At 38.4% G+C, this 15,247-nt stretch overlaps 1 protein-coding gene across 1 annotated transcript in view; it reads right to left on the minus strand.

Moving 5' to 3' along the window:
- Positions 1 to 15,040, minus strand: part of PHEX (phosphate regulating endopeptidase homolog, X-linked) — a gene marked incomplete at its 5' end in the record, with an annotated part of 65,191 nt that extends 50,151 nt beyond the window's left edge. Inside the window, 7 exons of the mRNA XM_009078842.1 lie at positions 1,279 to 1,372; positions 7,583 to 7,728; positions 8,034 to 8,117; positions 10,083 to 10,199; positions 11,392 to 11,460; positions 13,725 to 13,951; positions 14,954 to 15,040. Of these exons, the coding sequence (XP_009077090.1) occupies positions 1,279 to 1,372; positions 7,583 to 7,728; positions 8,034 to 8,117; positions 10,083 to 10,199; positions 11,392 to 11,460; positions 13,725 to 13,951; positions 14,954 to 15,040 (824 nt within the window). The remainder of the gene's footprint in view (positions 1 to 1,278; positions 1,373 to 7,582; positions 7,729 to 8,033; positions 8,118 to 10,082; positions 10,200 to 11,391; positions 11,461 to 13,724; positions 13,952 to 14,953) is intronic.
- Positions 15,041 to 15,247: the final 207 nt, after the last annotated feature.

The raw sequence follows: 15,247 nt of genomic DNA on the forward strand, positions 1-15,247 counted from the left end.
CAATGTCTATAAGTATCTGAAAGGAGTGTGTCAAGAGGATGGAGCCAGGCACTGCTCAGTGGTGCTGAGCAATAGGGCAAGAGGCAGCAGGCAGAAACATGCACAGGAAGTTCTGGCTGCATGCAAAGAACTTCTTTACTGTGTGAATGACCGCACTGGAACAAACTTCCCAGAGAGTTTGTGGAGTCTACTTCACTGAAGATATTCAAGAACTATCTGGAAGCAAATCTTGTGCAATGTGCTCTAGGATGATCTTGCTTGAGCATAGAGGTTGGACCAGATGACCCTGTGCTCCTTCTCATCCTTACCAGTTCTGTGATTCTGTGACACCCTTGATGAGGTTATTTATAAACATTGAATCAACTTGAACTGTATTTCTCCCTATGCTTCTGGAGAAAGCACCCAGAGATGTGACAGCAGCTAGTTACCATACCAAAATATGCAGTACCCAATGCTTAAAGTTTCCTTTCAGCAATTTTTCTGGCCATTATATAACTCAATGTAACTCAGTATCATATTGCAGACTGGCTGATGGCCAGCATCAATCTACTTCACCTAACTAGCAAGAAATGTCCCAGGAGAGGACACACTTACAAGCTTGTCACTGTGGTTCTGACAGCCAGTTTCTCACATTTTACATGAAGAAAATAGCATCTTTCACAAGACTGACTTGGATATGATTTCAGAAGTGTAAGAGGCTGCCTTTCCTGTGTAGTTTCCATCAAGCTATTGAGTTTATTTTGGGGTATGTGATCAACTCAGAACTGTGCTAGTACTACTCAATCAAAGACATTATAGTTGGTTCAATTAGCCACCTGAATGCCTTACCAGGGATGACAGAACACCCACACCTCCTGTACCGTATCACTGCCAGCATCCTGTTGTCATGTCACAAAGCTACTAATTTTCTTAATAGCAAAGTTCACCATCTAACACAGCTTGGAAACAAGACCAAGCACTGGTCAGTTTCAGTTTCATCCTGGTTTACTTAAAGAGCCCTCACACTCTTTAAGGTGGCTTTTTATTCAGGGTAAACTTAATCAAATATGTGCATTTTATATAAATGCCTATATTATTTAATAGATAATTAATTAGATCTGTTCCCATAGCTTGTGGCAGTCTTCTGGTCCTTCTGCAACCCCAAGCTGAAAGGCTTATTCAAGAAATTGATCCAGCATGGAAATCATTTTGTGTTTTGCAAAGGTATAAGCAGCCATTAGGGAAATGAATAGTGTCAACACTAGTAGTATTGTAAATGCTATGAAAGTGCTAACTTACTCGAGAAAATTCCAGCCACCGATACTGAAATCGTCTACTGAGGTTAAACAACCTTGAATAAACCATCCTCCACACCAGGTAGTTGGCAAGAGTCCTGTGAAATCAGACATATTTTAATCAGACATCTAAACACACATGATGTAACACAAAGCACTCACGGAAATATCTCTACAAACATTTCACCTGAATGGTGGAAATTTCACGATTAATGAGTGATGACCAAATTGATAAATCCCAATTGCACTAGAGAATCTGTATCATTATAGCCAGTTAATATGTAATTGCACCATGATAACCATCTTCAGCAGGTCTATCACCTAGTATGGCATTTTTAGGTAATGCTTGTTCCAAAAGGCAGCTTTAATTTTCCTTGTAAGTGGCAAGAACTGTGTTATAATAGTAGTTGCATAAAAGTTCTATCCAGAGATAAGTGATTTTCCTTTTGTAGATCAAAGTGAATGTTATCTCTCCTCATTAGTAGGGCACATAAATGGCAACAGAATAGGTAACAGTCCATCCCATATACGTTATCATTTTCTCATATTTGTATCTTTCATTAGAAGTTATGAATATGCTTCTAAAATTTCTACTGCTCACAGAGTTATTAAAGTATTAGCACTCTTACTTTGTCAGATGGATAATTGAAATACCAAAAGAGAAGTCTTCGTAAGAAAAATCTCCTAAGAACTGAGGCTGAGAGATCCAGGAAGAGTTTGTTTAAAATTCCCAGGAGACCTGACATCCATGTCCCTTTTTGAAAGCTTCAAGCACCTGACTGGAGGATTTATCTAGTCTAGAATGATCTCTCTTTGTGTTCAGCCGTGGCTGTATGAGGTACATGTGCATTCTGAAATATGCAATTAAACTCCACTCAGTCTTGAAACATGTCCAGTAATGGCCTACACACATTATTCTCATCTTCTCTCATGACATATTTTTCAAGAATAGTCATTACTTTAAAGCTATGAATGTTCAAACATTGTTTGCTCTAAACTGGGATATATATATAACACTTTGGGCAGGCCACAGACTTCTCCATAGGTAGGAAAATTGCTTCTTTGCAATGAAAGATGCTGTTATGGACTGTCTGAACAACTCCCCCATCTCTAAAAATCCCACTTCTGCCATCTCCCATTTTCATCGGTGTGGGGCAATACAACTGTTGCTACAGCATCACTCTGTTACCTTCATTCACAGACACATCCCATACGGTGCTTTCCTCTGAATCATAACAGGCTATAAACACACTGTGTGGGCATGTTGTCTTGACAGCAGCATTTCTTTGAGACATAACCTCAGTTTTGCCTCTAACCAAGCTCCAGTCCACCCACACAAAGCCTTCAGCTCGAGATGCATTGTTGCATCTCTCACACTGGGCATATTCACGCTTTGAGTATACAGATATATCATATAGTGCACCTAAATACCCACAATAATCGTAAAATGTATCTGAAAAAGCTTTTTAGCATGAATAATGTACATTTATAAGACAGTACATGTCACAAAAGCCAAAAGAGTTAGCTCTGCTTAGATGATCAGACCATTTTGAGATAGCACTTATGGTCTTTAAAAATTCATTTCAACCTATGAAATACCAGGAAGTACAGATTTTTCCCTTAATACATTTCTGACAATATGGAATTTTCTCACTCAATGGCAAGTGAAGCACCATAAAAACACTCAGCTCTCATTGTTATTATAAATGACTTGAACTCTATAAACCTCACAACTATCTGCCTTGGATATTTCAGCAGAGCTGAAGAGCATCCATGCTCCTTCAGTAACTACTCTGTGTATCTAAAACAGCATTTATGTAAGTCCTACAGGTTAAAAGGTTTAAAGATTTAATTTTAATCAAAAGTCCTAGATAAAAAAACCTCAGCTAAACAGATCACTATCATAAACCAATTACAAATTACAATTTGATACTTAGTTCCAACCAAAAAAAAAAATAATCAATTATCTCTTCTGTGTGCTTCTTGTTCTCATACAGTGATGTTTGTCCTGACATTTGAGTTGGGGAATCTCTCTCAAATTGGTAATGAATAAAAGACTGAAATTTGTAAAGGATGAATCTCAGAAAGACTTATTGAAAGAAAAATCTACCAACAAGAATTCAGAAACATTTGTGTCAGGCATAAGTAATGAAGGCAGCTGACAGTTGCAGGAAATATCTCACAATTAATTGAGGTTTGTTTTAATTTGGTGAAGAAAAGGCTGACACATCCTAAAATCATGCTGTCTGATGAGACCATAATAATTCCTGACTAGAATCCACTGGGGCATATAATGTGTAGAACAGGAAGGTTTCACTTCAAAGTGCAGAAGTGTTTATTTGCTGGAGGAGTGGGCAACAGACGGAAAGGTTGAGGGGTTTTGTTGTTGTATGTTTGAGTGGTGGTGTTCTTTGGTTTGTTTCTTGAAACAAAATAAAATAGCAATTATCTGAATTTGTTTACCTGTTTTGATTATTTTATCTTTTGGGCTAATTACACAAACTTCAAATCAATTGCTCATCTTCAGTTGGTTTAAAAACAGTCACTTTTTGCTTATGAAATGCCTCCAGTGCATGTCTTGTGATGGTTTTCATCCCAGTTTCACAAATAAGTTCAGAGGCTCAGATAAGTTAACCTCTACACATAGAACAAAATCCAACACACAAACAAAATATAAAAGTCCTCTCTGCTCTTTCCATGAGACCAGAGCATTTGTTGTTGTAACCTTTAAGAAGAATACAGTACACAGTCCCCTATTTTAACTTCCAAATGCCTGTTACAGAAAGTGTAGGCTCACTCTTAACCAATATGACCATTATTGTGACACACACTCCCAAAGGAAATGGTAGAGAGCTTGTTTGCTGGGACAGTTAAAATTATACCAGCGATTATGAATATTTACTGAAGTACTCTCTATCCTGTCTGGGAATAAAGTAGGTTGCTCATGTAAAATTCTGTGAGTTTGCAATAATGTAATCAACAGACACGGCAGCAATTATAGAGGACAGATTTAATATGAGATAAATGGACAAATTAATTGACATTTTAAGAAAAAGATCCCTTTCACAAATTTTAGATCTGTTTGAAAACTGTATTCAGAATTGAGTCACGAATCAAATTATAAGTACTTTAAAACTTCTGCCTCTATAGCTAGAGGCAAGTTCAAGCTAAATGATTGTAACTTTTAATTTTTCAGAAGCAGGCAAAGACCAGAAAGAGATCTGGTGACTCCATCCCTCTCTAAATAAAATTGCTCATATGCTATAGGAATTAGAGTAATTCTCAATTAATAGTCCCATACTACATAGATAAGGTAAGACAAAGGAAAAAGGCCCTACAAGAAAGCTGGACAGGAACTTTTTACAAAGTCATGTAGTGATAGGATGAGGGAGAATGGCTTAAAACTGAAAAAGGATAGATTTATCAGATATTATGAGGAAACCATTTACTGTGAGGGTGGTGAGGCACTGAACAAATTGTCCAGAGCACTTGGATGTCCCATCCTTGAAACTGTCCAAGGCTAGGCTGGACAGTGTTTTGATGTAATGGAAAACATCCCTGCCCATGGCAGGAGGATTAGAACTAGATCAGCTTTCAGGTCCCTTCCAAACCATTTGATGATTCTATGAAGCTAGTTATTCACTCTGAAATCTATAACAATGATAAAGCTGCTTCCTTCAACAGCTGCAGTCTCTAAAAAGGACCAAATTTACAGTATCCTATTTATATCTTGCAAAAAGCAGAAGCACACAGGTGACAGGGAAGGGATATAAGGGGCTCCTAAGTGCTGCTAGTACTGCTCTGTCTCCTCCCTCACATGGCACAGCTGCATTGGAGCTCTGCCATTGCTCATTTATATCATCGCTACATACATAGAACTTCCCTTTATGTAATAGGAGATAAACCCCATTGATAATTATTTGGTATACCAAAAAAATTGAATGAATCCCTGAAGACACTATTTATGAAGAAGGTGTGACTGACTTCAGCATTGAGCACCTGATATGACTTAGGCTAGCTATCCCAGAGCTGATGCAAACTCCTGCAGGCCAGTTGCTCAGCTTCTTGGGCAGCATGCTGTGGAGAGAGCCATGCTCCTTGGCTGGAGTCACAGCATTGACCTAGCTTGGAAACTTCAGACAGACCTCTGAAAAACACTGCTGCACCTATTTCGAGCTTCACTCAATAACTTGATTACATGCAGTCAAGTAAAAGTCTACTAAATTCACTCTACACCACGCTGATATGATATTTTCTAGTCATATTGCCATGTGAATGATTTCACAATTCAAAATTGCTCAGCAGCTTCTCCAAGGGAGAAATTTTTAATATGAGTCCATATGACTTGTCACCTCCAACATGGAGAACTGCTTCTGTATCAGAGTAAATTTACACTCCATTCTTTCTTCCACCTGAAACAAACTTCACGGAGTACTTTACCAGGTTACTGGGGCATGAACCATCTTTTGGTAACATTTTGAATAGTACCCATGCTAGCAGGGTACTCATCCAGGAAAAGGACACACAGAGCATTGGAATCCAAGTATAATTTGTAACTAAAAAGAAAATTAACTTGGTGAAAGGACTTGCTTTTTCTAATCACACTGCACCTCCTAAAATAGAGATGCATTCTAAAGGAGCTCGTTCTAAACACCGAAGGAAATCTAAAATTTTGGAATGCTTTACTAGGAATTTGATTGCTATAGATATTTACAGTAACTAAATTCATACTGTTTACATTTACTTAACCTTTAAAATATCACATGGAGAATGACAAATGAGATTACCTAAATGAAAATATCCTTGTTAAACTTTCAGTGTTCATCCTACAGGGAAATGTTAAGACCTCTTTGCTAGGAGTTCACATTAAGATGATTTCCTAATTTTCTCAGGCCAGATAGCAAGGTTACTTCTAGAGCAGAGTCTGACATTTAAAGCAATGAACATTATCACCTAATAGATAAATATGATTTTTTTATCATGCATGGACTGTTTGGATGCATTTTACATACAAGAATTTGAAGCCTGCTTGGGTTGAGTTTAGTACAATTTGTCATTTCTAACATTTTATGATGCAAATTTCTTAGGGTAAGACTGGGCAGAAAATGCCTAAGCCATTATCAACTATGAGATATGCACTGTGAATATACTGGAAATCAGACACTGCTTTTGCCACCCCTTCTCCCCCCAGTCTATGGGGTCAGAAAGCTGGTCCTGAACCTTGCTAAAGACAGACATTACAATTATTTCTGCTCATTTCTCCAGCCTCCTTCTGCCATGACACACAGGCTGGCTTAACTTCTCTTGAATACTCAGATTTTCCCTGAATAAGACCCTAATGGAAAAAGGCTCCAAGTATTTACTCTGTAGTTACAGAATTTATTTTCATGTAAGCGTATTTGTGCACAGGGAATAACTAATCTTCTGTTGTCTTGCTAGATGTGCATCCTCTAAATCACTGCTTCAGCCCCACTGATCTAACTAACTTTGAGATAGAAGGCATGGACAGCCCAAATAATTTAAAAGACTTTCTTCAGTAGATTAAGATTGGTAGCACACTAACAGTATTTGTCTGAATTTTATAAAGAAAGGATATTTGATGATCTGTAGGCAGATCAGTAATTTCTCTTCTTCTTGTTGTTTGATCTGTGTGGAATTTTTACACATACTATGACATATTGTAAGCATTCCATCAGTAGAGACATAGAGAAACAATACAATACTAATTCTTCTAAATTAGTCTTGTTTTTTCTGAAATGTATATTTAATTGTGGCCATATTGGACAGTCAGCAAAGACAGATATTTGGAGACAACAGTTTAAAAAGATGTTTTTAAAAGTTCAGCAACACACCTCACCAAAGAAATTATCACAGAAATCCCTTAGATGTCATCTATAATGATGTTTTAAATGGCATGTTGCTTTTTCATCACTGCCCAAAGCTGTCTTGCTTCCCCTTGCAAAGGATACTCACTATGTTTAATCTGAGCTACCTGCATTTTACAACCATGTTCTACAGGGACAAGTGATTTCACAAGATACAAGACCCTATACAAGTAAAAGATGCTGAATGCATCTGGAAAAATGTGGCTTTACTGTGTTTTCCATAGAACAAGAACGATGTTGAAACTGCAAATTTTCTTGCCACACACAAGGTAATATCTATATGCTCATTCAGACAAAACTAAGCAGAACATTTGCCTAGAGACTTGATTCCAAGAATACCTGAAACTCCTGAAAAAATATAGGAAAAACTCTGCATTTGATGGACCCTTATAAGTATGGGTGAATTCATCATAGGATCCTTACTTTTTCCTTTCATTTTCTAGTATCCTGAATAAATCTTTGAAGTACTGGGGAACACGGACAATCACATTTTCTGAAGGGCCTATATCTTTGAGCTCAGGATAGAGTTTGGTGTCAATAACCTTCTTGATGTATCCCAGCCAGTCAAACTGCAATGACAAAGAGAATGCTGGTTAAAGCACATTATGAAGAGAGATGATTTATTAACTCAGTTGCACCTTTCAGACTAATGGTTTCAAAGCTTTATTTATTAAAAATTTAGAAACTACTACACTTCAGCATTAAATGTTTTCAAACCTCAGTAAAGTCATACCTGTATTTAAAAGAGCACATATTGTAATTGAGTACACACATTCCTAGTATTCCTTCAATATGCTGCTCTGCACATTAAAGGCAATTTTAATTATATAGGTCACATACTAAAAGAATAATTTTACCATCATCCCCAACCTACCTGCGGAATCATGGCACTAAGCTCTGATATGTTCATTTTATTGTACATCACCTCACTTGTTCGATTTTCATATGGAATCATGATCTGGGGAAGAGGGGAAAAAAAAAGCATCAAAACAAGGATTATCTTGCAGGGACCTGCTCTTATGTCTTATTGCCCATCATAATCCCAGTGCAGATATATTTCACCACCTGTTTTCCAAGCATTTATGGTGCTAACTGCCGTTTCTCAGGATGGCATTTAACTAGAAGAAATGGGACACAGTTCATTTTAAGTTTAACTCATTACTGGAGAATTTAATGAGCTTCATGTCTTCTTTGAACATAAGATCAATTTCAGCTCTGATTATACTAAGAAAAGACATGTTAATTCATAAGAGATAAAAGCACACCTAGACCATTAATGCTTATTCATCCCAGCATATGAGGCAGAAGCCAGCTCCAAACTACATGGTTTAAAAGGTCAAATCAGAGATGACTATACTGCAAGTGCAGCTCAAGTCTCAGATTTGAGCATGTTCTTGTGGTGTCCTCACTCCTCGTGAGGGAAGTGACAGACACACAACAAGTTTCTCCTCATTTCACCCCACCATTCTGATTTCCATAGCAGAAAACCTGGGAATATAGACCAGACATGAATATAAAGCATTCCCCAACCAGGTCTCTCATCTAGGTGACCAGAGGAGCCAGACCTCAAATTCTTCTGTAGTGCCCAAGTCCAAGGACACAGCAAAAGAAATCCTAATTATAAAGCAAATCCTTTAAACTGACAAGAGGGACATTCAGACTCCAAGATGGCCCTATGGTACATAATACAAAAACAAACCAAGTACTAGATATAGCTAAAAATTTTCTCCATGTTCAAGAGAAACAAAAATTCCTGATGGCATTTCCAGCCCTGCTCTAAGGTAAATCCCATACAACAGGCTGTAGGCTATGCAGTTTGAAGAGGACAGAGATTGACGCCAGGCTAACCAGACAGCTGGCAGTCCTCCAACCACAACTCCCCTGTAAGTGTCTGCGGTTTTACTATTGCTCAAGCCACACAGGGAAAAAAAGAATTACTCTCTTCTCCCTTTCTGCAAATTTCATTTATGTGACAAATCTTTAAACTCTTCTTGAACCCATTTACTCCCTTCCTCTTCAAACTTTCCTTCCTTCTCCAGAGATTCAAACCTAATAAAAATCTTCCTTGTACACAACAAACTTACTCAAAGCATGCCATTCCTTCCTATATCAAAAGTAATCTTGCTGCCTCTTCCTGAGCATACAAGTTCTCCATTATATACATTTACTTAGAACCAATGCAGAGAAACACAGGATACAGTAAGACTTTTAGTGACAAACAAGACTACCTCCCTTGAAATCACAGAAAGGTGTTTATATATATATATAATCATTGTGCTCATTAGGGATTATGCAAAAATTCATGTCCCCAGACTCATGCCTAATATCTGCAGATATTAGGAGGATTATTCATACTAAAGGAAACAATGAACAAGCATGACTTGATGCATAACAATATTCATTACTGATCCTGAGGGTTGTTACCTTATCCATGTCATCTTATATGACAACTTCACCTACATACTTCAGTCGGGATATTGGTCTCATCACCTTCTGGAGGGAAGAAGCCCTAGTTCCTAAGGGACTATTATCAGGTGCTTCCACAGTTTCTAGCACATCAACAACCCCTGCAGCTTTTACTGCATATCCATGCCACATGGATATCCATCCCCTACTTCCACTGAGATGGCAGACCAAAGAACCTTGCTGGCACACTGTCCCTTAAACACTGCCATGCCACCCCCAGTCTTATCTCTACTGAGTCTGGTTGACATTACAGTTTAAAAGACCAAGGGTATTTGGCTCAGGTTTTTTTCCCTTGAGAATAAAATAATCACTTTAAAAATTAACTAAGAGAGAAATATTATTCATCCTTTCTTCAGCAGTCTCTGCTCCTTTCCTTCTACTTCTAAAAATCACTATTCCTAACGCTGTTGATATAACAGCTCTCCGTTTTGAAAAAGGATTGCATTAAATTACCAACCTCTGCTATTTTAACTTCCAGTCTTAGAACTGATTTCATATCAGATTCTGCTCGTGAAGCATTTGCACCCAGAAGCACTGCTGTATCAACCATGAACTGCAAAAAGGCATCTCGGTACTGTAAAGAAACAAAGAGAGTGATATGACCTGGATTTGCTATTGAGTAGAGCTGTAGCAGTTGACCAGAAATTCTCAGCTATAGCAAGGAGTAGAATACTTTCATGCCTTAGCAACCAAGGTTGTGCTTTCCTTACCTTGAATGCCTGCTGTCAGCAAGTTAAAAAGGAGAAATAACACTAAAAATACTGTGCATCACAGACAGAGATACCTGCTGTGGTTCACGGAGTATAAATCTCAGGCAATGCAAATGACACTTCTACATTAGACTGACAACACTTTCAGCTCTTAGAAATGGATTAGGCAATGTGTATGAGGGTACACCAGTATTTTGGGGCAACTCATAAAGTAATCAGCATAGGACAGAAGTACTTGTATACAAGTGCAAGCTTAGTGACTGAGAATACTGGGAGATAAAGAGATGCTCCACTGAGATCACTTCTCTGTTCCTGCCACACACTGCAACACATGCATCTGCTATAGTGCTTTTCTCTGCTTTCCCCAGGCTATCTTAACAAAGCACATTTTAGTCTCAGTGTCTGTACACAAATGTTAGCAAAATACACCATATGTAATGACACTAGTCATTTCTGTGCTGCCTCTTCCCCCGCATAAGCTTTCAGAGATTTCCCAGTGATCAGATTGCTCATCAGCTCCTGCAGTCCAACATCAAAAACATATCCCAACATACTTCCACCTTTAATCTTCTAGTAGCTACCATTCCTTGTATCCAGGCATCATCTAATATGTTAGAGGTAACTAAAAAACTTACTAAGCTCTCAGGGAACTCAAAAGGGAAGCAAAACTGTAAAAAAATCAGTGTCAATGACTTGTCCTCCACTATAACCTCAGGACAGCACAAAGTCTAGTTGGAGGCTAGTCACTAGTAGTATAATATAGAGGTATTCCCTGCTGCAGCAGAGAGATTGGACAAGATGAACACCAGAGACCCCCCTTCCAAGGGGGATGAATAGCAGGGGGACCACAAATCTTAGAAAAAAAAATCTTGATTTTGGAAATTTTGCAAGAGTGTTTGTGACAGTGGTGGTGTTTTCTGACAAGATACCCTGAAAAAACCAAATCCAAACAAAGCACCAGTCTTTCTCAGATCGGAGCTCAACAAAACAAAACTAGCTATAAAAAAAAGTTGATGGGAAAAAGAGTCACTCTGATTTCCAGCTGATAATACTCACAGATTTGGCTTCTGTGGTGTTTTCTAAGTAATCTTCTCTAGATGCCAGAGAGAGACTTGCTTGGTCAAGCTGTTAAAAATAACAAGAAGCAACATTTTAATTCATCAGAAGTCAAAGGTAGGCGGATAAACAACTTTGCAAGAGTTCATGTTTTTCTGGCAATATCTGGTAGATATGTGCAAATATCTAATACATAATGCATTGCACCAGCCTGAAATTGTTGTTGTGATCTCAAAACAACAGGAAAATGTTATGCTGTGCTGGCAGATATTAACTAAATCACATTACTGTGTTCTGGGGAGCCTTAGATGCCCCCTGTAATATCTAAAGCATCTACAGAAAAGAATTGCCTACGTGACTTAGGTGTTTATGGCCCCACTAGTGAGTAGGTAATGCAATAGAACTGGGTATACAGGATCAAACAGTCGGTGCTGATGACCATTCATCCTATACAAATTTCAGGGGCACAAGAATCAGCTTGAGACATGCATGTCTCAAAATGTCTCATGTCTCAAATGTCCATGAGGTGCTGGAATATGTTATCTGCTGTGTATCTGGAAGGCATTGTTAGCCTTTCTTGACTATGTGACTGTTAAAATACTCAGCCAAATTTCCCAGGCTTAAGACTTGGATTTTGACAACACATTAAAACCAAGAGAGCACAAGTATGAAAAATAAATAAAAAAGAGTTAACTAACTTCTTCAGCCCTCAAGGAAAAAATTAAAGATAATGCTGAACAAAGGTTTATTTGGAGTTTCCACCTTTTTATGATCCATTGATGATTTTGCAATGCTGAACAAAAAGCATTTTGCAATAAAGCCATTTTCACAAGCAGATTGAAATACTCTGTGGCACTTCTACACCCCTGGGAATTTGTTAACACACAGACAAAGTAGAATACTGGCTGATGCATTCTGCAGATCGAGGTCTTAATCACATTAACAACAGAACACCCCACAGAATAACATGTTATTCCTAGCATGTACTGCCTCAGTTATTTAGATGCTTAATTCTTAGGTGCCACTAAGCATACCAAGTAAAGGTACTGCTAGTTATAATTTATTTCCAGGAGAGCAGTAGTAAGGATACATATGCTCAACCCTTTGATCACAGGTGACCTGGACTGAAATATTATGACAGGAGATACCTAATAAAACACATCTCTGGTTCTACTCTTTTAGTTCTTTTAAACAAGCCTCCAGCCAAAGCAAACCTGACAAGATCTGAACAGCATCTTAGCAGAATGACATCTGCAACTGATCAGCACTCTGTTGTTGACTCTTCAGGAAAATGTCCTGAGGATGGGGAAAAGTCGTCCTTCAATACTATACCAGTTAAATGCCTCAGTCAAAAGACATTTTGAAGAACAGAGAATTTGGAGAACTCAGAACTGACATCCAGGCCAGTACCACCACAGTTAACTGTTGTTTGATCCCTAAATACAATGTATTGTTGGCTACATTCCCACAGCCAGCCAAGATGCTAGCAAAGTAAGGATCATAGATCCTGTTTTGCTGTGACGAATGGCATCATAACTTTCTTATTTGTTCCTTCTCTCTTGCCTTCATAAACTATTTTCTCGTAGCAGAGGAGGGCTGGTCTAGTCTGGTTACTCATCTGTGTTCTTAAACAGCAATGCATTTGGCGCAGACACTCAGTCTTGCCGTGGTGACATTTCACAGAAACACAGTTTTCTCTGGAGTTTTGTCAGTCTACAGGGAGGCAACATTTCTTGGGTCTTTTTCTCACTAATCTAAACTGTTGTGTAATGCCATTCACTGTTAAAAAACTGGTAATGCTTTGGTATAAAAGCAATAGCATTTCAGGGTTCCTGAAGGTAAATTCTGTATTGCAGGTTTAAAAGTGCTTGGGATACAACTGTGTTGTAATGTGCAATATAGGCACTAGGCAATGTGTTTCCATCTCAAGAAAAGTAGCTCAAGTTCAAAATATCTGCTACTGATGCACTATTCTTTACCTTCACAGACAAAAAAACATTCTTCATGCATCTGATGAGTCATAAGCAGCACCCACAATACACCTAGGACGAGATAGCCACCTCTTATTCTCATCCATATAGACCATGGATATTGGTCTACTAGGAACATTTTTTAAATTTTCCTTTTTTTTTTTTTTTTTTTTGCTATTTGAAAGAAGAGGTTCCTAGTGCCTTCTACATTCCCATAAATTGGCACCTATGTACATCTCTAAGTTGGCAGACAATAACAGTAAAGTGTAAACATTTGGTACATAAACATGTTTAAAAAAATTGAAAATCAAATAAAACATAAACCACCATGCAAAGTAACCTCTTAGATATATTATATTGTACCTTCAGGATATACCGATCAGAGACTTTGTCATCAGCAGCCACATATAAACGAATGAAGACAGAGTTACTGTGTTGGCCACGAAGAGCTGCCAAGGCTTGCACCAAGCTAAACCTCCTTTCTGACCACAGTCCTTCAGGCCCAATATTGGATTCCAGCACAGGCCAGCGGAAAGGTGAATGCCTCAGTATACTTAACAGGGGTTTCATGTCAGCTTTTTCAATTTTATCTGAAATGTCAAAGTGTGACAACAATTACATTCCAGACAAATCAAATCCAGCAGCAGCCACACGAGACAAAGATTTATCGGCGTTGATCGATTTCTAGGCAAGACAAAACACAATAGATGAAACTCAAAGCCTCTGCTCTGCCTCTGAGCACAGCAGCACGGGAGTCCAACCCAGTTGATCTGTATCAAGAATAGGAGAGGCAAATCAGTGTCTTTCAAAAAAGGCAAAGATTGGAATTAAGTAAATTTTTTACAAGTCCCTCACTCAGGAGCTATCATCAAAACATCACTGTTTCTGAGGGGGAGTTACTGTAAATAATCAAATCTAGAGGGGCAGCATCTCAGCACCAAAGCTGCAGGGAAGGCTGTCTCAATTGCTGGCACGAAACAAAGCCTGAAAGAGTCAGAAAGACAAAGGTCACTCATTTTTCACCTGTGCAGCTACATAAGGGTAGTGATGTGTCCCAAACTAGTGTACATCACCTTACAGCAGCATTTACAAGATAAGGAAAAGCATTCCATAAATGTGGCTAAAGGGCTTCCCATCCAAACTTGCGTGACATGTAGATAACTCAAGTTAAAGAGTCCAGGGATGTCTATACCCAGCCCTGGGGAAGTGTTTTAATTAAATGGATTTAGAGAAAGGTTGGAGGTGCTGAGCAAGAGGCTCTTGAAAGTATCACTGTGAGAATTTCATCAGAGGGCTCCTCTGATTTACAGACACTAACCTCACAAACCCAGCACACAGTTTTGGCATCATTTTGCACACAGAAATATCTCTTCATAGTTCCCTGACTTGCAAAGGTCTCTTTAAAAGAGCGCACCTCAGTCTCAACAGCCATCTTCAGAAATGTGTAGAAGATGCTCTGCATCCAATTGAACCTGTATCAGTGAAATCCATGCAAATTCACAGAGCTTCACAGAGGTCAGCAGAGAGATAAAAAGCCTGACTTTATAAACACAGGGAACACAGATATATCCCTTTCAAATTGAACCACTTACTCTCATTCATGCAGGATGCATAAAGGATCTTGGCCTTCTGTACAGCTTCACTGTCTCGTCTTTTGCTGATGGGTTTCTCAAGCAATGCTGAAAAAACAAATACTTTTTTTCAAGACATTGGAAAATGTAGTAACTGTCTGCCTGTTTCAGCATTTGCTTTAATCATAACATATTTTTGGTTAAGGACAAGGTTCCATGTGTATTTTCTTAAGTGGTAGCACAGACATAATTGGTCCTTTTTCAATCCCCCACAAGAGAAGGACTTTTTCTGTGTTTATTTTTTTAGAGAACTGA

The sequence above is a fragment of the Acanthisitta chloris genome, unplaced genomic scaffold, assembly GCF_000695815.1.
Source record: "Acanthisitta chloris isolate BGI_N310 unplaced genomic scaffold, ASM69581v1 scaffold11357, whole genome shotgun sequence".
NCBI classification, from domain to species: Eukaryota; Metazoa; Chordata; class Aves; order Passeriformes; family Acanthisittidae; genus Acanthisitta; species Acanthisitta chloris.